This window comes from Coturnix japonica, unplaced genomic scaffold (genome assembly GCF_054131305.1).
Source record: "Coturnix japonica strain WE unplaced genomic scaffold, WE-NBRP24 Scf078, whole genome shotgun sequence".
NCBI lineage: Eukaryota > Metazoa > Chordata > Aves > Galliformes > Phasianidae > Coturnix > Coturnix japonica.
Window position 1 is genome coordinate 50,582 of NW_028188981.1, and position 21,589 is coordinate 72,170.

General features: G+C 58.8%; 1 protein-coding gene across 2 annotated transcripts; it reads right to left on the bottom strand.

Moving 5' to 3' along the window:
- Positions 1 to 385: 385 nt before the first annotated feature.
- On the bottom strand, positions 386 to 17,693 carry SP1 (Sp1 transcription factor). 2 transcript variants are annotated; one of them, XM_015850390.3, is made up of 6 exons: positions 17,580 to 17,693; positions 15,549 to 15,649; positions 13,442 to 14,921; positions 5,513 to 5,681; positions 5,208 to 5,407; positions 386 to 3,792 (listed from the first exon to the last, which is right to left on the bottom strand). In XM_015850390.3, exons 1-6 carry the CDS (start codon positions 17,584 to 17,586, stop codon positions 3,473 to 3,475), a joined length of 2,277 nt encoding a protein of 758 aa, XP_015705876.2. In that variant the 5' UTR covers positions 17,587 to 17,693; the 3' UTR covers positions 386 to 3,472. The 2 variants fall into 2 exon arrangements, with proteins under 2 accessions (XP_015705876.2, XP_085390284.1); XM_085534158.1 differs by lacking the exon at positions 17,580 to 17,693 and adding an exon at positions 16,276 to 16,530.
- Positions 17,694 to 21,589: the final 3,896 nt, after the last annotated feature.

The window sequence follows — 21,589 nt, forward strand, 5'->3', positions numbered from 1 at the left end:
ACCCCCAAGTGCCCCTATTGACTACCAAGTGGTCCCAATGACCATCAGGTGCCCCTATTGCCCCCCAGGTGCCCCCATTGACCCCAAGTGCCCTCATTGACCACCAAGTGTCCCCATTGAGCCCCAGGCGACGCCATTGACCCCCAAGTGGCCCACTGACCCCCAAATGCCCCTATTGACTACCAAGTGGCCCTACCTACTAAGAGGTGCCCCCATGGACCCCAAAGTCCCCTCATTGACCCCCAAGTGCCTCTATTGACCCCCAAATCCCCTAATTGACTCCCAGTTGCCCCCATTGCCCCCCAGGTGCCCTCATTGACCCCAAAGTCTCCTCATTGCCCCCAAGTGCCCCCACGTTCCCCACAGACGCTCTGCAGACGTTGCAGACAATGCCAGCGACTTTATTACAAAAGAAGTCGGTTTTCACCCCCTTTTTGTGGGTCTTTTTGTGGGTTTTTGTTTTTTTTTTTTTTTTTGGTTTCTTTGGGTTTTTGTTTTTTTTTTTTTTTCTTCTTTTTCCCTTTTTCCTTTTTTTTTTTTTTTTTAACCTTTTTTTTGGTGTTTTTTTTTTTAATCCTTTTTTTTTTTTATTTTTTAAAACAAAGGAGCCCCCACCAAAATTTCCCTACAAAAAAAAAAACAAAACACAAATAGCACTTCTGTTAAGGGGGGGGGGGGCTGCGGCCATAGCAAAGGGCTGCAATGCTGATGGGGGGGGGGGGGGGTTAATTACAGCCACCCCCCCCCTATAAACACCCCTATGGTGCTTAAAGCTCAGGGGTAGTTGTTGTCCCCCCCCCCCCCCCCCATCCCAACACCCCCATTGTTCCCCTTCACCCCCCCACCCCTAATTGTAACCCTGGCAGTATGGAAGCCTGGAGGGGGTTTGGGGGGGGGCGGGGGTTGAAATCAGCCCCCCCATATCTATCCCCCCCATGTCCCCCCCCCCCGGATCAAGGCACGTTTTACTCCCCCTGTGTTCATAGGAGCTGGTTTTACTTTTTGGGGGGGGGGGGGTGTTTGGGGGGTGCACAGAGCTGGGCTGCCATAGAATCCAAATGGATCCATGCGCCCACCCCCCCCCCAGTGCTGGAAGTGCCACAGCTCCGGGGGCATCACCACAACCCCCCCCCCATCAAACACAGGGTAATGGACCCCCCCCCATCCCACCCCACCGCCCCCCCCCCATCTCTGCATCACCAGCCACATTTCCATAGGAAAATTAAGAAAATGAATCAATCAGCCCAAAGAACAAAGGGATAATGAGGGGGGGGGACAGTGACATTGGGGGGGGGGGGGACAGTGACACTGGGGTGGTGTCATGGGGGGACCCCATAAACCTGACAGCAATGCCCATATATAGGGCTGGGGGATGGGGGAGGGGGGGGTTGGCACTTGGTTCCTTTTGGGGGGGGGGGTTTCCTGGTGGCCGTGTTGCCCCCCCGCAGCATTTGGGACTATTGGGGGTTAATGGGGGGGGGGGAATTGAATCAGCATTAAATTAACATCCCGCTTTCATCCCAGTCCTTATAGCTTCCAGTATGGAGGGAAATGGAGGGGAGGTGGGGGGGGGTGGGGGGGGGCACAAAAGGGGAGGGGGGGGTCTCATAGTGCTTCACAGATTATTAAAATACAAATGCTTAAAGTTTCCTATATAAAAATATACAAATGCAAAAATATATATCGAGAGAGAGAGAGAGTTGGGGGGGGGGGGGGGGGGCGTATATTGAGGGGGGGGGGGCAGCTCTTACCTCCCCATAGGGCTCCATTTGTGACACACGGAACCAAAGGGGTTCGGTTCACAGCTGGGCTGCATTCCAATGTTTGGCCTTGGGGGGGGGGGGGGGGGGGGTTTATAGGATGTGATATAGGGCTCTGGGAGAGCACAGTGATGTGGGGTGGCCCCCAGTATAAGGGAAGGATGGTGATGGGACCCCCCCCCACATACACTGTGGTGGCTTTGATCCTCATCCAGACCCGGGTCTGGAAATCAAAGGGGGGGGGTCTCAGGGTGGGCAATGGGGGTCCACGCAGCCCCCAAAGCTCCGCACCGCCCTGACTTTGTGCTGCCCCACTGTGTGCAAATATGGGCACGTTGTGGCTCCATGGGGGGGGCACTGAGCCCCATAGCACAGCTCTGGGGCTGTGTATGTGGGGGGGGGGAGCTGCATCGGGCCCCCCCCACAGCTCCTTCCTGCCCAGAGGAGGGAGAGAAGATATTGTCCAGCAGCAGGAAGGAGAGGAGGGGGAGGAAGAGAGGAAGGGACCGTGGGGCCCTGGGGAGGGGGGGGGGTAAAGGCAGATATTGGGGGGGGGGGATAGGGAGAAAATGGAGCTTTCCCAATGGGAAACAGAGCCACCCATTTCTGCTGCCTGGGGGGGGGGGGGGAAATCCCTGCAGTCCCATTGAAGGGGGGGGGGGCTCAGAGCACAAAGTGGAGGGGAGGGGAAAGCAGAACCTCACCCTAATAATGGCCGAGAAAGGAGAGAACCTAAAAGCCAAGGGGTACCAGGCCAAGGTGGTACCAAACCAAGGTGGTACTGAACCAGGGTGGTACCGAACCAGGGTGGTACCAAACCAGGGTGGTACTGAACCAGGGTGGTACCAAACCAGGGTGGTACCAAACCAAGGTGGTAACAAGCCAAGGTGGTACTGAACCAAGAGGTACCAAGTCAAGGTGGTACCAAACCAAGGGGTACCCAAAGCCAAGGTGGTACCGAACCAAGGTGGTACCAAACCAAGGGGTACCCAAGCTAAAGGTGGTACCAAACCAAGGTGGTACTGAACCAAGAGGTACCAAAGCAGGTGGTACCAGAGCTGGGTTGTGGGATGGGGGTATTTGGGTTCCTTTCTCCTCTCTGTGTCAAACAGCATCAAATGCGACCGAAGGTCCGAACCGCCCCCGGGGTCGGCACTGAGATAAGGCATCAAAGAGGAACCTCTCCTCTCTCCAACGAACACATTTTAGATTCTTTTTATATATATAATAATAATATAGAATCTTTTTTTTTTCCTTATTTTCTTTTTTTTTTTCCCCATTTTTTTTGTATGTGTTTTTTTTTTTGTGTTTGATTTTTTTGTTTTTTTTTTATATCTAAAAAGTATTCCAATGATAGCAGGTATTTTATCTCTATCTGGTTTCTGTTATCTCACCATGATGGCATCGAAGGCTGCAGCTCCGGAGGGGGCGGGCGGACCTTAAGGGGGGGTCTGTATGGGGAAAGGGGGGGTAATAATAATAATAATAATAATAATAACAATAAGGTGAAGCCGAAATTAAAGATATAGATAAGCTCTGGCCTTCGTGTGACGTCGCAGCCTGCAGGTGCTGGGGGGGGTCCGTGGTGCCCCCCACTGCGGCCGCCCCGCGCTGTGGGGTGGGATGATGGATTATGGGGGGGGGGGTTCGGTTCCGCTCGCCCCGTTGTTGCCTCACTGCGTCCCCCCCTTGGGGTGGGGGGTGGGGGGCTTTCAGAAGCCGTTCCCGCTGATGTTGATGGACTGCAGGTCGGCCACCTGCATGACGTTGATGCCGCTGCTGGCCAGGCGGGCGATGCCGTCGGGGCAGATGGCTTCCATGGCCACCATGTTGGTGGCGATGAGGGCTGACGGCGTGGGGCCACCGCTGCCTTCGGATGAAGCCCCCGTGTCCATGGGGACGGCGGAGACGTTCATGGCCATGCTGTTGGCCGCGCCGCCCTTCTTGTTCTGGTGGGTCTTGATGTGCTTGGAGAGGTGGTCGCTGCGCATGAAGCGCTTGGGGCACTCCGGGCAGGCGAATTTCTTCTCCCCTGGAAGAGAAGAGAGGAGAGAAATGCAGAGTTAACAGCTTGGTTGGGGTTGGAAGGGACTTAAAGGGAGTGGAATGATGGAGTGAGTTGGGTTGGAAAGGTCCTAAGATCATAAAACCTCAGAACTGTTGGGTTAGGTCTTGAAGATCATAGAACCATGGGATAGTTGGGTTGGAAGGGTCCTTAAAGACCATGAAACCATGGAATGGTTGGGTTGGAAGAGTCTTTAAAGGTCACAGAACCATGGAATGGTTGGGTTGGAAGAGTCCTTAAAGACCATAAAATCATAGAATTGTTGGGTTGGAAGGGTCCTAAGATAATAAAACCTCGGAACTTTTGGGTTAGGTCTTATCATAGAACCATGGGATAGTTGAGTTGGAAGGGTCCTTAAAGAACATAGAACCATGGGATGGTTGGGTTGGAAGAGTCTTTAAAGGTCACAGAACCATGGAATGATTGGGTTGGGAGGGTCCTAAGATCATAAAACCTCAGAACTGTTGGGTTAGGTCTTGAAGATCATAGAACCATGGGATAGTTGGGTTGGAAGGGTCCTCAAAGGTCACAGAACCATGGAATGATTGGGTTGGGAGGGTCCTAAGATCATAAAAATACAGAATTATTGGGTTAGGTCTTGAAGATCACAGAAACTTGGAATGGGTGGGTTGGAAGGGTCCTTGGAGACCATAAATCCATGGTATTGTTGGGTTGGAAGGGTCCTAAGATCATAAAACCTCGGAACTTTTGGGTTAGGTCTTATCATAGAACCATGGGATAGTTGAGTTGGAAGGGTCCTTAAAGAACATAGAACCATGGGATGGTTGGGTTGGAAGGGTCCTTAAAGGTCACAGAACCATGGAATGATTGGGTTGGGAGGGTCCTAAGATCATAAAACCTCAGAATTGTTGGGTTAGGTCTTGAAGATTGTAGAACCAGGGAATGGTTGGGTTGGAAGGGTCCTTAAAGACCATGAAACCATGGAATTGTTGGGTTGGAAGCGTCCTAAGATCAGAAAACTGTAGAATTATTAGGTTAGGTCTTGAAGATCACAGAAACTTGGAATGGTTGAGTTGGAAGGGTGCTTAAAGACCATAGAACCACGGGTTGGGCTGGAAGGGTCCTTAAAGGTCACAGAACCATGGAATGGTTGGGTTGGGAGGGTCCTTAAAGCTCACAGAACCATAGGATGGTTAGATAGGAAGAGACTTCAAAGATTATAGAATGGCTTGGGGTGGGAGGGTCCTGAAAAATCATAGAAGGACTTGAAGTCCTTAAAGATGACAGAACATTTCCCCAACTACTTTTTCTCTTTTCATTTTCCCTCTCCCCAACAGAAAGCCCAAAGGAAAGCTCTGATCCCCCTGGCTGGGCTCCCCAGCAGCACCGTGCCCCCCATGCCCCCCATGTCCCCCCCTTACCTGTGTGCGTGCGCTTGTGCCGCTGCAGCTCATCGGAGCGGGTGAAGCGCTTCCCGCAGAGCATCCACCCGCAGATGAAGGGCCGCTCTCCTGTGTGCCACCGCAGGTGGGCCCGCAGGTGGGACGTCTTGCCATACACCTTCCCACAGCCCGGGATGTGGCAGATGTGCTGCTTTTTTTTACCTGGATCCCCAGAGCTCCTGGAAGAGCACGAGGGTGGGAGTTAGTTCTGAAGAACACGCTTTGCTGGCCAGTATTTCCCCCATTCCCATTCCCACCCAACAAAAGGAACAGCCCAGCCTTACCTGCCCTCGCTGTCCTTGCAGTAGGGACAGGTACAGGCTTCCCTCCGCACCTTCCTCCCCTGCTGGGGCTGTGGGTCTGGGCTGGTCTCCCCTTCCTCCACCGCGGTGCTGTCGTCACCCAGCCCGTCCCCGCTGGCACCGTGCAGCCCCAGCTGGGCGCCGTGCTCCCCTGGAAGGCAATGCAGGAATTGGGGTCCATGAGGAGGAAAAGGGGACTGAGAGGCGTCCCCACGCCCCCCCAGTGCTGATTGAGCCCCATGGAGTCATTAATCCCAGCCCCCTCCCTCACCTTTCCAACCCTGGGAGTCCCATCTCCAGGCTCTCATTCAGCCCCCAGCAAAGCTCCATGCCCACCAACCATGTCCAGATCAGAGCTCAGAGCTGCCTTTCCCAGCAAACCCAGACCTCCAATGTCCCTCTCACCACCTGCCAACTATCTCAGCTATTTCTAGCGCAGAAAACAGCCAAAAAATGTAAACCCAGCAGCACCGGGTGGCTCCAAACAGAGTCAGTGATAAGAAAAGCATCAACACAGCGCAGAGGGGAGCCCTGCCCTCCTCATTCCCACATTCACACCTCCAACACTTGGGGCTGTTTTCCCCCTCCTCTCCCCTCCATTTGGGGGCTCAGTGGCCCAGCCTGCCCCTTCCCCATCTCTCTGCTTTCAACCCAACCCAGGAGCAAACCAGCAGAGCAGACGTGATGCCTGGTGCCAAACCCCCCCCCCATACCCCCCCAAAGAAAAGGCAGCAATAAATAACACAGCCCGGAACAGCACCGTCCTCAGCAGCACCGATTAGCAGAGACGTCATCAGCAGCAGCTCCTGCTTAATTACTGCCATTACAGCAAGAGATGTGGATATAAAGCTGAAAAATCATCTGGCACTGCGGGTGGGACGTATCCCCCCCCCACAACCTCCCCATTATGAGCCATAGGAACGGCAGCGCAGTGCTGAGCTCTCAGAGGCAGACAAACATAAACCATTTGTAATGGGGGGGGTTGAAGGGCGAGGAAGTTTTTAAGCCTATCAGTTTTCATTGCCGTTTTATTGCTCCACAGCTTCTGCTGTCATCTAATTGCTTCTCCAATAACCCCAGCTACACTTCACAAGTGTTTGATTTCCCTTCCAGTTCTGCTGCTTGATGGTTTTCATGCCGGAGAGCCGGCAGGCTGAGCTATCTCTTTTCAGCAGCAATTAACATATGCCAATGGGGCTGAGGGCAGATTTAGGGCTGGGATGTCACTGCTGGATGGGTCTCGTCTTGTGGTGATCCCAGCCCTAAATTCACCTCTTCCTACCCAACTTCTGAGGCCTGTGAGATGATGTGAAGGTGGGGACAGAGAGGAACCTGGTGAGGTTCAGTGTGGGGTCCTACACATGGGGAGGAGCAACCACACACATCAGTGCAGGTCAGGGGCTGAGCTGCCGCAAAGGAGCTCTGCAGAAAGGATCTGGGTGCCAATGGTTCCATAGGGAGCAGTGCACAGAGCACGGCCAGCAGGCTTAAAAGGGACATTGTGCCAGTGATACATCCCATATCACACAGGACAGACACACAGAGGACTCACCCCAACTCAGCTCCTTGCTACCTGCAGAACAACCCCCAGCAAAGCAGCACCATTGGCTTTAAGGATCTGGTTTTCTGTGCTCTGGGAGGTGGCAGCACAGTGACGGATCCACTGCAGGTTGTGTCAGCCTGCAGCGTTTGCTGGCTATGTGCTGGGAGCTCTTCTGCAGCCAGGAAGGAGCTTTTGAACCCCAAAAGCAAAGGGCAAATGATGGAGATGCTCTGGGAGAGGCTCAGCAGCTGTTACCAGCAGGTGTCAGTGGTGCCTCAGGAAGATGAGAAATCAACAAGAGCCTGGGGCAGCTCCATGGATGTGACACAGCGAACACAATTCACCTCTTGGCTTCCTGCTCCTGCACCACCAGCGGCTGGAGGGAGGAAGAGCTGCAGCCTCACCCTCTTCATCACAGGAGGATGTTTAAGGAGGCTCAAAATGAGCAGCTCTGCAGGGAGCGGGGTGCAGCTTAACACAGAAAGGGGAACAGAAAGAGCAGATCTGCTGCTGGGGATGGTGACACTGCAGGAAGCAGAAGGGCTGCAATCAAGGAAACCAGCCCTGACTCACCCACACACCGCTGCTGTCATAGAGTGGAAGGATCCCCAGCACCAGAGTGGATGGGGATGGCGGTGTCACCCATCAGCTGAGGGCTGTGCCCACATCCTGACCCCACACTGAGGGTTGGAGGATGGGCTGCCCCAAGCTGTGCACCTTCCAATGAGCCTCAGAGGAACTGAAGGGTCTCCACAATGGGACCCCCCGACCCTTCTGCAGGGCTCCTCCATGCCACAACCACGGCTACAAAGTCTTCCCCCTAAAGGCGCTGCCCTGGTTGTACCCATAGCAGAACTGCTGGATGCAAAGCAGACCCTGCTGCTCACTGCTGGGTACAGGAGGGCAATGGGCATCCCTCTGAATTGCCACCAGGTTGGAGATACAGGCCAGGCCCTTTGACAGCACTCAGTAAACTCAGCACAAACACCTTCCTGCTGCCCCCCCCCCAGCTCTTGCGACATATGTTTACGGGCTAAAAGCAGCACGGGAGGAACCGAGGTGCTTTTGTTTTTAAGCTTTCTAAGCCGACAGCTTGCAGCTCCCAGATTAGAGATTTCCCTGCCACGTCTGGGCTGCAGCAAACAGGATGGGAGACACACATGGTCCCCCCCCCCATTATACACCAGGGAGGATCCCAGCCCGGTACCTTGGAACTGCTTCAACCTTCCAACAGGCAAAAGCCCACGCAGAGCTTTGCAGTCTGCTGGCACGTCATACAGAGGGGAGAGAACCCAAGGCTTCCTTCTGCTAATCTATGGCTTGCATCTAATTAAGGTATAAATAAATTACAGCAGAAGACAGATCGTGTACGTGCACGCTTCATTCTTCACATCTCAGGATGCACTGAAGCCTCCAGAATATTGCAGCTTCAGAAGGGAACGTGGTGGAGAGAAACCAGCTGGGTGATTTATGTTTATTATCTGCACTAATATAGATTGCTCCTAAGACTAAAGCTTTTATGCTGCTGCCAAGTCCCCTGCTCCACATTCAGGTCAATGGAGTCCTGAACAAACACAGAGATAGAAGAAACAAGGGGGGGATGCAGTGTGGTGGGGGGTGGCACAGGGACCCTCCTGGCCTGTTCTGCCCTTAAAGGCCCAAAGCTTTGGGCTCCGGGCTGGCGGCCGCACTGCAGACAAAGTGCTGCTTGTCTTCCAGCTGCTAAAAGCCCAGTGGTTTTATTTAGCAGACTGAAAGAGGTGAGAAACGCTCTGCGGATGGGAGACGGGGCAGCTCAGAGCCACCCCGGGTGACCCCTGGAGGGGACAGGAGCCACGTTCATTGCTGGGAAGGAGCTGGAAAGAAACAGCTCCTTGTGCAAACAGCGGCGCTGGCAGCCACAGCTGTGCTGAGCAGAGAGCAAGAGGGGGAAGAAAGCAGCGCTGTGCAGCACAGGGCTCCAGCCTCCAGCAGAGCATGGAGACAACGGGACCCAGGGCAGCAAAGCCCCAAACCCGACAGTGCAACGTGAGCCACGCACAGAGAACAGCACTGAACCGCCCAGCAGCGCTGAGCATCGGCACATTTCCTGCTCCTTGCCTTCATTCTTTCTCTGTTTTTGGCAGCCTGGGAGCTCCGTCCCACTGCTGCTCTCCCAAATCACAGCACAGGGGATCATGCTGTGCAAAGGAATGCAATGCAGGTGGTAATGCAATGCAGGTGGTAATGCAATGCAGGCTGTAATGCAGTGCAGGTGGTAATGCAGTGCAGGTCGTCATGCAATGCAGGTCATCATGCAGTGCAGGCCATAATGCAGTGCAGGTGGTAATGCAGTGCAGGCCATAATGCAGTGCAGGTTGTCATGCAATGCAGGCTGTAATGCAGTGCAGGTCGTCATGCAGTGCAGGTGGTAATGCAGTGCAGGCCATAACGCAGTGCAGGCTGTAATGCAGTGCAGGTTGTCATGCAGTGCAGGCCATAATGCAGTGCAGGTCATCATGCAATGCAGGCCATCATGCAGTGCAGGCCGTAATGCAATGCAGGTCATCATGCAGTGCAGGTTGTAATGCAGTGCAGGTTGTAATGTAATGCAGGTCATCATGCAGTGCAGGTCGTCATGCAGTGCAGGTTGTAATGTAATGCAGGTCATCATGCAGTGCAGGTTGTCATGCAATGCAGGCCGTCATGCAGTGCAGGTTGTAATGTAATGCAGGTCGTCATGCAGTGCAGGTTGTAATGCAGTGCAGGTTGTAATGTAATGCAGGCCATCATGCAGTGCAGGTTGTAATGCAGTGCAGGTTGTAATGTAATGCAGGTCGTCATGCAGTGCAGGTTGTAATGTAATGCAGGTCATCATGCAGTGCAGGTTGTAATGCAGTGCAGGTTGTAATGTAATGCAGGTCATCATGCAGTGCAGGTTGTAATGCAGTGCAGGTTGTAATGTAATGCAGGTCATCATGCAGTGCAGGTTGTAATGTAATGCAGGTCGTCATGCAGCCCCTCCATCTTTCACCTCACCTGATTTCCTCACTCAGCGGAAGCCATTGATGCCAATGAGCCCAGCCCTATCTTAGTAATGATTCTCCTCCGCGTTCCAGACAGGGATGTGTGGACACACACTGCTCAGCTGCGTGTGACGGTGCAGAGCTGAATTCAGGCTGCGGCTCATTGAGTAACTGCCACTTCTGCAGCTTAATGACTTGAACAGCCACACGGGGAGCTCCGCCATCCCCCGCCATGGCTGGAAGCCTCAGTTTGTCACCATTAATCACTTCCTTTGGAGCAGCACTCAATGGGCACAGAGCTGGCAGCTCTGCACCTGCCAACCCACAGTTGTGCATAGGGACGGCACCTCCTGCGCTCACACTGCGACCCCCAGGCTGTGCCAGGTACCTTGGGCATGCTGAGAACGATCCCCATGTATCTCCTCTGCCCTCTGCTCTGCATTGAGATTGCTGCAAGGCTGAGGTCTGTAGTGCTAGAAAGCTCTAACACATGATTCTCTGCTGCTGCAGCACAGACAGAACCACACTGGGCTGAGAGAAGAGCCTGCAGTGATGTGCAATGAGAACCTGAGCACAGCCAGGAGGGGACACAGAGAAACCCCCACCCAGGGACTGTACCCACAGACCCCAGAGCTGAGTGCTGCACTGCTCCCCTCTGCAATGACTGCTGACAGTGGGGACACAGTGAACCAAGCACTGAGCTGTGCAGAATGGAGAGCAGGGAGGGGAAACTTCAGCACAGCTGCTGCTCTGCACACCCAACCAGTCCGACCAGCACTGCTGCATGGATCTACATCCCAGCGGCTTCAAGGAGGAGGAGGAAGGGCTGAGCTGCACACAGTCCTGGTGCTGTGCTCATAGTCCTTGTGCTGTGCTCACAGTGAGGGCTCCACGTGCTGCCCTGCAGTCACTCCGTGCTTCACCCAGCAGAGCTAAAGGAGCAGCCGAGGGAGGGATTTCAAGTCCGGCCCTTAAGAGTTCAGAGCAGGAAATTTCACAATGTAATTATTTTCTGCAGTGATGTCATGGGCGGAGTGAAACAAACAATTACAAAGGGGAGAGCCTGTCAGGGCCTGCTGGGCTCAGATCCATCCCAAGCCGTCCCTCCCCTCTGCGGGTGATGCCATGTGGATGCATCATCAAGGCCACGCTACAAAGCTGCCCTTAAAGACACAACGTGGAGACAATCGGGGCTTTGTGCCCACAGCAGATGCCAAGTCAGGGCACGGAGCTGGGGACGTGCACAGCACACGGGGCACAAAGGGCTGCACTGCACTGAGGATCCATGGGGATCCAGTCCATGCCTTGATGTGACCACAAACCTTCAACCTGGGGATGGCCAAAATGCTGCAAGGATGCGATAAACGGGTCCAGAGTGGATTCAGGCAGAGGGGATGGGGAGCACACACCAGTCCCTCTGTGTCCCTCTGTGTCCCTCCATGTCCCCTGGTGCTGTGGGGATGAGGCTCCCCATAAGCCTTGGATCCTTGCCTACTAATGGGGCCTTTCTGGCATCCCCAGCACGAGCAGCACGCCATGCAGGCAGCGTGACTGGCCCAAAAAAGAGCCCCCAGTGCCACCTTCCATGTGTGTCCAGGGTTGGAAAATGCCACCCTGAGCCCTCAGCTGTCTGCCATAGAGCTGGGGGCTCCAGCACTGCCCAGCACAGCCCACCGACCCAGCAGGGCTGCAGAGGGGCAGGGATGGGTGTTAGTGGCTGTGGGGCACTGAAGCCCCATTGCTGCCCCCAGCAGATTGCTCAGAAGGGGGAAGTGAAACCACAGCATCACAAACCTCTCCAAAGCTCTGCTGGGTGCAGCTATCACACCATAGAGACACAGAATGCCCACCTCATCATTGCAGGGACAATCAGCAACTGCACCGAGCACAGGCTGAAACAGCAGCAGCACCAAAAGCCTCATTTCTTCACCAAAAGCTCTGTGGGTTGGGGGGCACTGAGGCATTATGTGGGATTTGGGGAGGGGTTGGGATGGTCCGGGCCCTGTTTGCCTGCATGGCACCTCATCCCAGCCACAGAGCTCAGCTCTCAGCCCATTGATGAGCAGGACCCCATTGGCCTGTTAATTAATACCAATTAATACAAACACGGGCTGAGCTGCAGCCGTGCAACGCAAGAAGTTGTGCTTGGATTTTAAAACCCCCTCAAGAGCAAAATAACCCCCCAAAGGATCCCTGCCCTCTGCTCTGTGCTGCTGGCAGGGGGCAGACGGACCCACAGCCACATGGGAGCAGCAGAGGGGCACAAACCTTCCAGGACCCAATGCAGGCGGTGGGTGCTGCTCAGAACTGAGCCCTGCGGCCTCGGGTCCCCTTTGAAACCCGTTGATCCAACTCGACAACATCAAAGCAGAGCAGCAAAATGCGTCACGGCGTGTAAAGTGGCTGCGAACGGCGCTGCATGAGTGGGGAAAGCAAAGGGAAGGAGGGAGGGGAGGTGCGGGGAGCTGGGGGTGGGCTCGGGGGCGGTCCTGCTCGGAGGGCAGAGCCATAAACGGACAGGAACCGGGAGTCCCCCATGTGTTGCTGGTGTTCAAGCGCTGCCCGCACGCAGCACGACCCCAATGCAGCCCCTCATTGAGCTGCGGGGCGACGAGGTGCAGGAGGAGGAGGAGGAGGAGGAGGATTCCTGCATTGCCCTGAGGGCCGAGCTGCTGTAGCAACAGCCCAAATACTGCTGCAAAACAACCGCGGGCGGCCGGCCACGGCCTCGCGAGAAGGAAACGAGTCGGGTTGAGCAACCTGCGCTGCTGCTGGGCTCTCAATGTGAGCTGCACGTTACCAACAAGGCAAAGAAAGGAACGAGGCAGCGATTCCCCTCCTCCACGTGGCAGTTGTGGGGCAGAGCCGGGAGCAGCGATGGGAACACGGCGTCCCCGCAGCACAAACACACCCGGAGCTTCCGCTGCTGCTGCAGCTCCCCAGGGCTTTGGGGCTGGTTGTTTGTGGAGGGGGGGAGGATTGCTAAAGACCTTTAGCTGCGTTACTCTGCGTCCTACACACAGACAAGGCTCTTATTGCCCACCATGAGCCCCCTGCCCACCCCAGGGCGCTGCTCAGACCCCCCCAGAGCAGCACTGTGGCCCCCTCCCCTGCACTCCACTTGCATCTGCTCATCCAGCACCAACACCCCCCAAAGCTGCTTTGGGTGTCACTTGGCCACCAGCACAGCCTTCAATGCTCCTCCCTAAGGCTGGCAGCAGCTCCAGGCTGTTTGCCAGCTGGATCCCACATCCCTTACCCCAGATCCGGTGCCACCATCACGGTGCCAGGCCCATGCACAGCGTGTTCACCTTTGATTTCCTCCCCCCAGCTCATGGAGGGGACCAGGCCCACCCCACTTACCCGTAGCGTTGGCGATGGCCAGCGGCAGCCCCGGCAGCTGGTGCACTTGGATCCCAGACGCTCCCAAGGCACTGAGGTTAATAGTCTGGAGGCCTGGCATGGAGGAGAGCTGGGCGGCATTGACCGTGACGGTGCCGCTGGGCAGGGAGGCGATGGGGGTGAGCGTGGTGCTGGTGCTGCCCGTCTGGCCCAGCGACACTCCCTGCATGGGGGCCAAGGTGATTGTCTGCGCCTGGGGGTTCTGCACCTGCAGGTTCTGGAGCTGGATGGTCTGCCAGCTCACCTGCCCGTTCGGACCCACCGTGGGCGTTCGGATGATGATGGGCCCGGAGTTGGGCACGGCCTGGAGCTGGAGGTTCTGCAAGGCGTCCTGTGAGATGGCTTGAGTGGTGAAGGTCTGCCCGGACAGCGGGGCGGTCTGCAGGGCTTGGATCGTCTGCCCACCTTGGACCAACTGAGGCTGGATCAGGATCTGCTGCTGCTGCTGCTGGCTCTGCTCCCCCTCCTTCTGCTGCCCCGGCTGCAGAGCCACCCCAGAGACCTGGCTCTGCAGGGAGTCCGCGCTGGGGGCCCTTTGGGGCGTCTGCACTTGGACGTTTGTCCCCACGGTGGGGGAACTGCTGGAGAAATTCATGATGCCCACGTTACTGGTGGTGGTGGTGGTGGAAAAGCTGTTGGCGTTGGTAAAAAAAGAGCCGGAACTGGCGTGGGACGTGGCGACGTTGGATGAGCTGATGGCAGCACCTGAGGTGGTGGGTTGGGAGCTGCTGTCTGGGGAGCCGGAGCCGCTCAGGGTGACGGTCTGAGAGGTGGGGGCCAGGCTGGCGGCCACGCTGTTAACGGGCAGCAAAGTGATGTTGCCATTGAGAGCCACGGGGACGTTGGCCACATACTGGGTTTGCCCTGAGAGGGTGTTGTTGGCCAAGCCCACCCCCTGGATGGGGACGGCCTGCTGCAGCAGGTTGGGCATGGCGATGAGGTTGCCCGTCCCTGCTCTGCTCGTGATGATCTGCTGGTTGGTGCCGGGGATGATCTGGAGCTGCCCGGAGGCATCTTGCTGCACGTTGACTTGGGTGGGGGTGGTGGCAAACTGGAGCTGCTGCCCGTCGATGGTCTGGAACTGGGGAATGACCTGGTACTGGATGTTGGGGATGACGCCCGGCAGCCCCGTGAGCACCTGCTGGTTCTGCAGGTTGGAGGCGGCCGTGACCACGTACGGCCCCGTGCTGACGGGCCGGCTTTTGGAGGGATCTCCATTGCTGCCATTGCTGCCCTGCTCCTTGGAGGACGTCGGCGTGGTGGAGCCGGTGGAAATGATCTGCCAGCCATTGGCCGACTGCGCGATCTGGGCCGCGGCGGCCGTCAGGTCCAACTCACCGCTGCTGCCCTGCTGGCCCTGAGAGCTGTTGGAGTTCTCGTTGGGGGACTCGATCCTGCTGCAGGTGGCAGCCAGCAAAGCCAGCGGGGACGGCTGCGACTCCTGAGAGGGGAGAGGAGGAGTTAAAGGAGAAGGAGGAGTTAAAGGAGAAGGAGGAGTTAAAGGAGAAGGAGGAGTTAAAGGAGAAGGAGGGGTTAAAGGAGAAGGAGGCGGCGCCGTGGGCAGGACGGAAAGAAAAGGAAAAAAAAAAAAAACTAGAGAAGAAAAAACAAGCCAAAAGAAAAGGCAGGGAGGGGAGGGAGGAGCAAACTTGGAAAGGACAAACACTCCTTCCTGAGAAAACCCACCCACAGCCGGAAAATACAAGTGCCAGACACGGGGCTGTCAGGCCGGGACACATTGAACCCACAGAGCAAAACCCGCTGGGAAAGGAAGAAAGGGGAGGAAGGGAGTGTGAGAGAGCCACCCCCACCCCAACGCAGTGAGATCTGCCTGTAGAGCTGCGGGACAGGGGGTGCAGTCACCCCTCAGTGCCCCAGCCAGGACCGGGGCTGTGCTGTCCCACTATTGGGGTTATGGGGATGATCCCTTGCACTCTCATCCTGTTTCCCCTGGGAAAGCAGGCTGCGCAACGCTGGGCTGAGCTGAACAAACACAGGCCGTGGACTTTGTGCCATTGCCAGCAGGGGCAGGAAGCCGTGACAGGAACATGCCAGGGGCTGCACTCACCTGGCCCTCCCCAGCTGGAGAGCTGCCGGCACTGCTGCCATCTCCATCACCCCCCTCGGGTGTTCCCTTCACCGCTGCCATCTCCTCGGGACTCTCTGAATCTACATGGGCAGACATGGGGGGTTACAGACATCCACGGGCAGTGGGGTGGAGCAGGGGGGAGAGGAGGGGGCTGTGGGCACAGCGTGGGGTGGGGGGGGGCAGCAGGATGGGAGGGGAGGGAACAGGATGGGGAGGGGAGGCCCCGGCCCGGCTCCAGCCCGGCTCCTCCCCGCCCCCACGGGGACACTCCCTGCTCCCCCACCCCCCTCCGCCGCCCCAGGGCCTCCCCGTTCCTTCATTCCCTTCCTGGCCGCCCTGGGAGCTCGGCCCACCCCCCTCCCCCCGCACACACGGGATTCCCCCAGGCAGATCCATAAGCAGGATCCTAATACCCACAAATCCACCCCCTCGTTGTGTCCTGCGATCTGCCCCCTCCCCCCCCTCGGCAAAACCCCCCTCATCACATTCCAACCTCCTCCACAGACGCCCCCCCATCCCCGTATCCCTCTCACCCCCACCTCCCACATCACCCTCCTCTCCCTCTCTACCTTCCCCCCTTAAAATCCCCCACACAACCCCCCACTTCTCCTCCCATTCCTCTTCCATCCCCCCCCCCCCCCCCCGTGCCCCACAGCTCCCGACATTCCCCCCCCTCCAGCCCCACAGCGCCGCTGTCCCCCCTCACCTCACATCTCCTGCTTTTCCACTTCTGCCTCACAACTCCCCCACGTTTCAGCCCCACAACTCGAGCTTTCCCCCCCCCCCCCCATCCCATATCTCCCACTGCCCCCCCAGCCCCGTGTGCCCCCTCTGCTCCCCCAGCCCCACATCTCCGGGCTGTTCATCCCCCTTCGTCCCCCATTCCTCATTTCCAACCCCCCCCCATAACTCCCCGTTTCCTTCCCCCCCCCCCCCCGCCTCGATACTCCCTATGCTCCCCCAATGCTCAACCCTGCCCCACATCTCCCTGTTGTCCCCATCTGCCCCACATCCCCCCATCCACCCCCCCCGCCGCACATCTCTCTATATCCCCTGTTTCCCCATTCCCACCCCCCCAGCCCCACAGCTCGCAGTTGGCCCCCCACATCTCCCCTCAAACCACATCTCCCCATATACCCCCCCAACACACATCTCTCTATATACCCCCCCGTTTCCCCATTGCCCCCGTCTCCCTATATCCCCCCTTTTCCCCATTCCCCCCTCAACCCCCAGCTCTCATTTCGCCCCCCACATCTCCCCCCAACCCCCATCTCCCCATCCACCCCCCCTGCCCCACATCTCCCTATACCCCCCCATCTCCCCATTCCCCCCCCCGGCTCTCAGTTCTCCCCCTAACCCCCATCTCCCCATCAACCCCTCCTGCCCCATATCTCTCTATATCCCCCTCGTTTCCCCATTCCCCCCCCCCCGGCCCCACAGCTTGCAGTTGGCCCCCCACGTCTCCCCTCAACCCACATCTCTCTATATACCCCCCCAACCCACATCTCTCTATATACCCCCCCATTTCCCCACATCTCCCTATATCCCCCTTTCCCCATTCCCCCCCGTGCCCCACAGCTCTCATTTCGCCCCCCCCCCCCATCTCCCCAACCACCCCCCCTACCCCACATCTCCCTATATCTCCCCATTCCCCCCCCGGCTCTCAGTTCTCCCCCCATCTCCCCATCCACCCCCCCCGCCCCCCATCTCCCTATATCCCCCCATTTCCCCCCATAACTCTCAGTTCTCCCCCTCCATCCCCCCATTCCCTCCCATCCCGGCCGTTCCCCGCCGCCCTCCGCCGGGTCCCTCCCCCGAGGCCGATCCCCCTCCCCCGGGTCCCTCCCCCGTCTCCAGGTCCCCCCGTCTCGGTGAGGCCCGGCCCGGCGGGGCCCGGCCCGGCTCTGGGCGGGGCCGCCTCTGGCCCCTCCGCTCGGGCGGGCGCCTGGCGCTCAGCGCTTCGCCCCTCTCGTCTCCCCCCCCCCGGGGCTCGGCGGGGCCCGGCCTTACCGCTCATGGTGGCCGTGGGCCGAGCCCGAGCGGCGGCGGGGCGTGGAGCGGGGGGCGGGCGCGCCCGGCGCGCTGAGGCGGCGGCCTAACCCCGCCGGTGACCGCCGAGGGGCTGCCGAGGGAGGGAGCCGCGCACCGCTGCCCCGGCCCCGCTGCCCGCCCCCGCCGCCTCCTCGTCCAATAGGAGCGCGCCGAGGGCGGTGAGTGGCGGCCGCGCCGGCCAATGGGAAGCGAGGGCGGGCCGCGGGAGGGGGGAGGGGGGGAGCGGGCACGCCGCCCCCGCCGCCCCGCCCCGGGGGGGAGGGGGAGAGGGGAGAGCGCGGACCAATCAGCGGCGGGGAGGGGCGGCCCGCCGGGCTCGCCGGCCAATCGGCGCCCGCGCGCGCTCTCAGGGAGACCCCGTATGGGAGCGGCCGCGGAGGCCCGCCCTGCGGAGTGATGGGCGTTGCGCGCGGCCAATAGCGCGCCGGCTTCGTGAGGGAGGTGGGGCTGCGGAGTGACGGACAGCTGGATTCACCAATCAGCCGCGCGGGTCGCGCCACCGGGGAAGGCGGACAGGCAAAGTGACGGGCGCGCGGACCAATCGCGGCTCGGAGGCGTCGGCCACGATGGTGCTCCGCGCCAATGAGAGCGGCGCTCCGTCTCAAACTGTCCAATGGGCACCGCGGGGAGGCGGGGCGAGCCGCTGGGCTGCGCCCTTGGAGGGACGGCTCGGCGGCGCCGCGAAGGTGGCGGACCCGGCGCCATCTTGTCTGTGGCTCCGCCCCGGTGCGATCCACCGACCCGCACAGCCCCTGAGCCGCCACAACGCGGAGCGTATCGCGATAGCAGCGCTGTGCCCTCCGCAGCCACGGCCTGGCACCGCCGGCCGCCTCAGCTGCCGTGTCGTAGCGTTAGGCCTCGTCACGACACCGAGCTCTGTCACGACATGGAGCCTCGGGCCTGTCACGACATGGAGCCTCGGCCCTGTCACGACATGGAGCCTTGGCCCTGTCACGACATGGAGCATTGGCCCTGTCACGACATGGAGCCTCGGCCCTGTCACGACATGGAGCCTCGGCCTGTCACGACATGGAGCCTTGGCCCTGTCACGACATGGAGCCCTTGGCCCTGTATGACATGGAGCCTCGGCCCTGTCACGACATGGAGCCTCGGCCCTGTCACGACATGGAGCCTTGGCCCTGTCACGACATGGAGCCCTCGGCCCTGTCACGACATGGAGCCTCGGTCTGTCACGACATGGAGCCCTTGGCCCTGTCACGACATGGAGCCTTGGGCCTGTCACGACATGGAGCCCTCGGTCTGTCACAACATGGAGCCTCGGCCTGTCACGACATGGAGCCCTTGGCCCTGTCACGACATGGAGCCTCGGCCCTGTCACGACATGGAGCCTCGGGCCTGTCACGACATGGAGCCCTCGGTCTGTCACGACATGGAGCCTCGGCCTGTCACAACATGGAGCCCTCGGTCTGTCACGACATGGAGCCTCGGCCCTGTCACGACATGGAGCCTTGGCCCTGTCACGACATGGAGCATTGGCCCTGTCACGACATGGAGCCTCGGCCCTGTCACGACATGGAGCCTCGGCCTGTCACGACATGGAGCCTTGGCCCTGTCACGACATGGAGCCCTTGGCCCTGTATGACATGGAGCCTCGGCCCTGTCACGACATGGAGCCTCGGCCCTGTCACGACATGGAGCCCTGGCCCTGTCACGACATGGAGCCTTGGCCCTGTCACGACATGGAGCCCTTGGCCCTGTCACGACATGGAGCCCTTGGTCTGTCACGACATGGAGCCTCAGCCCTGTCACAACATGGAGCCTCGGGCCTGTCACGACATGGAGCCTCGGGCCTGTCACGACATGGAGCCTCGGCCTGTCACGACATGGAGCCTCGGGCCTGTCATGACATGGAGCCTTGGCCCTGTCACGACATGGAGCCCTGGCCCTGTCACGACATGGAGCCTCGGCCCTGTCACGACATGGAGCCCTTGGCCTGTCACGACATGGAGCCTCGGCCTGTCACGACATGGAGCCTCGGCCTGTCACGACATGGAGCCCTTGGCCTGTCACGACATGGAGCCTTGGCCCTGTCACGACATGGAGCCTTGGCCTGTCACGACATGGCAGCGCTGCCCCCACAGCCGGGCTGGGAGGTGTGCGATGCTGGGGGGGCTGGAGGTGGAAGAAAGTCCCTCATTTTAACCAATAATAGCAAAAAAACAATGAAAAAAAAGGGGGGTTGGAGCTCACGGCTTGTGTATAGAAATAATTAAAGCCATTTAAATGAGTTTTATGGATAAAAAAGGGGTTTTCTTGGCGAGCAGCAGCACATGGGCCTACAGGGAAGGCTGCTGCAGCGTGTGGGGATTTGAGCCCAAAATGGATTAAAAGAATAAAATCCAACCTGGTTTTAAGCCCCCATTGATGAGTGTGAAGCAGCAGCTCCAAGGGGGGGATCCCAATGGCCACCAGTGGTGGGAGGGGGCTGGGACCCCCCCTGTTTATCAAAGGGAACAAGAACCCAAACAGGCCATTAAGGCCTTAAAGCCTCGGTTCCTATCACAACAAGGGCTGTGTTTGCACTGTGGTGCTGTGTGTGTTTATGGGGTTCTGGGGGGGGGGTCCAACCCTCCATCCCTCCTGTAATAATTCCTTTCTCTCCCTTTTTGTTGCTCTCACAGCTCCTGGACTCTCATCAAAGCCCCCCCAGCAACGTCCCACCCGGCACAGCCTCCATCCCACTGCTGTGGAGCATTGAAGCACTGCGCTGACCCCCAGCCCCTTCAACCCCCCCCACTTCAACCCTGTTTTGAAGCCCCCCCCATCACCACTTCCCCCATTTCCTGGGGCTCTTTTGCTGTTCTATTTTCTGTTCTATTTTCTGTTTTATTTTCTGTTTTATTTTCCTCCCTCTTTAACCCCACCCAACCCCCCCCCTCCTCCATCCTCCCCCCCCCCTCCTTCTTCCTCCCCCCCAACCCCCCCCTCCCTCCCCTATCCCCCCCAGCCCCCCCTCCCTCCCCCACCCTCCCCCCCCAGGCCCCCCATCCATACTCCCCCCCCAGGCCCCCCTCACTCCTCCATCCCCCCCAACCTCCCCCTCCATTCCCTCCCCCCAAACCCCCTTCCCTCCTCCATTTCCCCCCCCCAACCTCCCCCTCCTCCAGCCCCCCAATCTCCCCCTCCATCCTCCTCCCCAAGCCCCCCCTCCATCCTCTCCCTCCCATACCCCCCCCTCCTCCATCCCCCCCAACCCCCCCATCAAACCCCCTCCCTCCTCCCCCCAACCCCCCCATCTTCCCCCCCACAACCCTCCCCTCCTCCATCTCCCCCCCCCAAGCCCCCCTCTCCATCCCCCCCCCTCCTCCATCCCCCCCTCAACCCCCTCATCCTCCAGCCCCCCAACCCCCCCCATCAACCCTCCAACCCCTCCATCCTCCCCCCAACCCCCCTCAACTTCCCCCCTCTATCTCCCCCCAAACCCCCCCTCCCTCCTCCATCCTTCCCCCCCCCCAGCCCCCCCCTCCCCTCACAGCTGGAAAGTTCTCCCGTCGCCCGCCATGACCTCACCGCTCTTCCAGCGGAACTGTTTTATTTTTGCTTTCCATCCCTGGCGGATGGCGAACCCCTGAGTAACTGAAATAACACCACGGGGGGGGGGGTGGGAGGGGGTGTGTGTAGGGGGGGGGGGCAGCCCCATAGGGGTGGAATAGCACCACCTTACCCCATTGTGCTCTATGGACCCCCCCCAACAGCATTGCCCCCCACTGTTCCCATTGGTGGTGGCATCCCAGGACACTGAGCAGTGGCCCTTGCATCCCTGCTGTGCCTCAGTTTCCCCTTTGCTTTGCAGGCAGCGCCAATGGTGAAGGGCTGATCCTTAGTGCTGCCGTGTCCCCATGGTCGGTGAGGTTCCCTGGTGCTGGGGGGGGGCTGTGGGGCTTTATCTCCTCCCCACACATGTGGGTGGGGGCACAGTGCTGGCCCTAAACTGGGTCCCAGCCAGC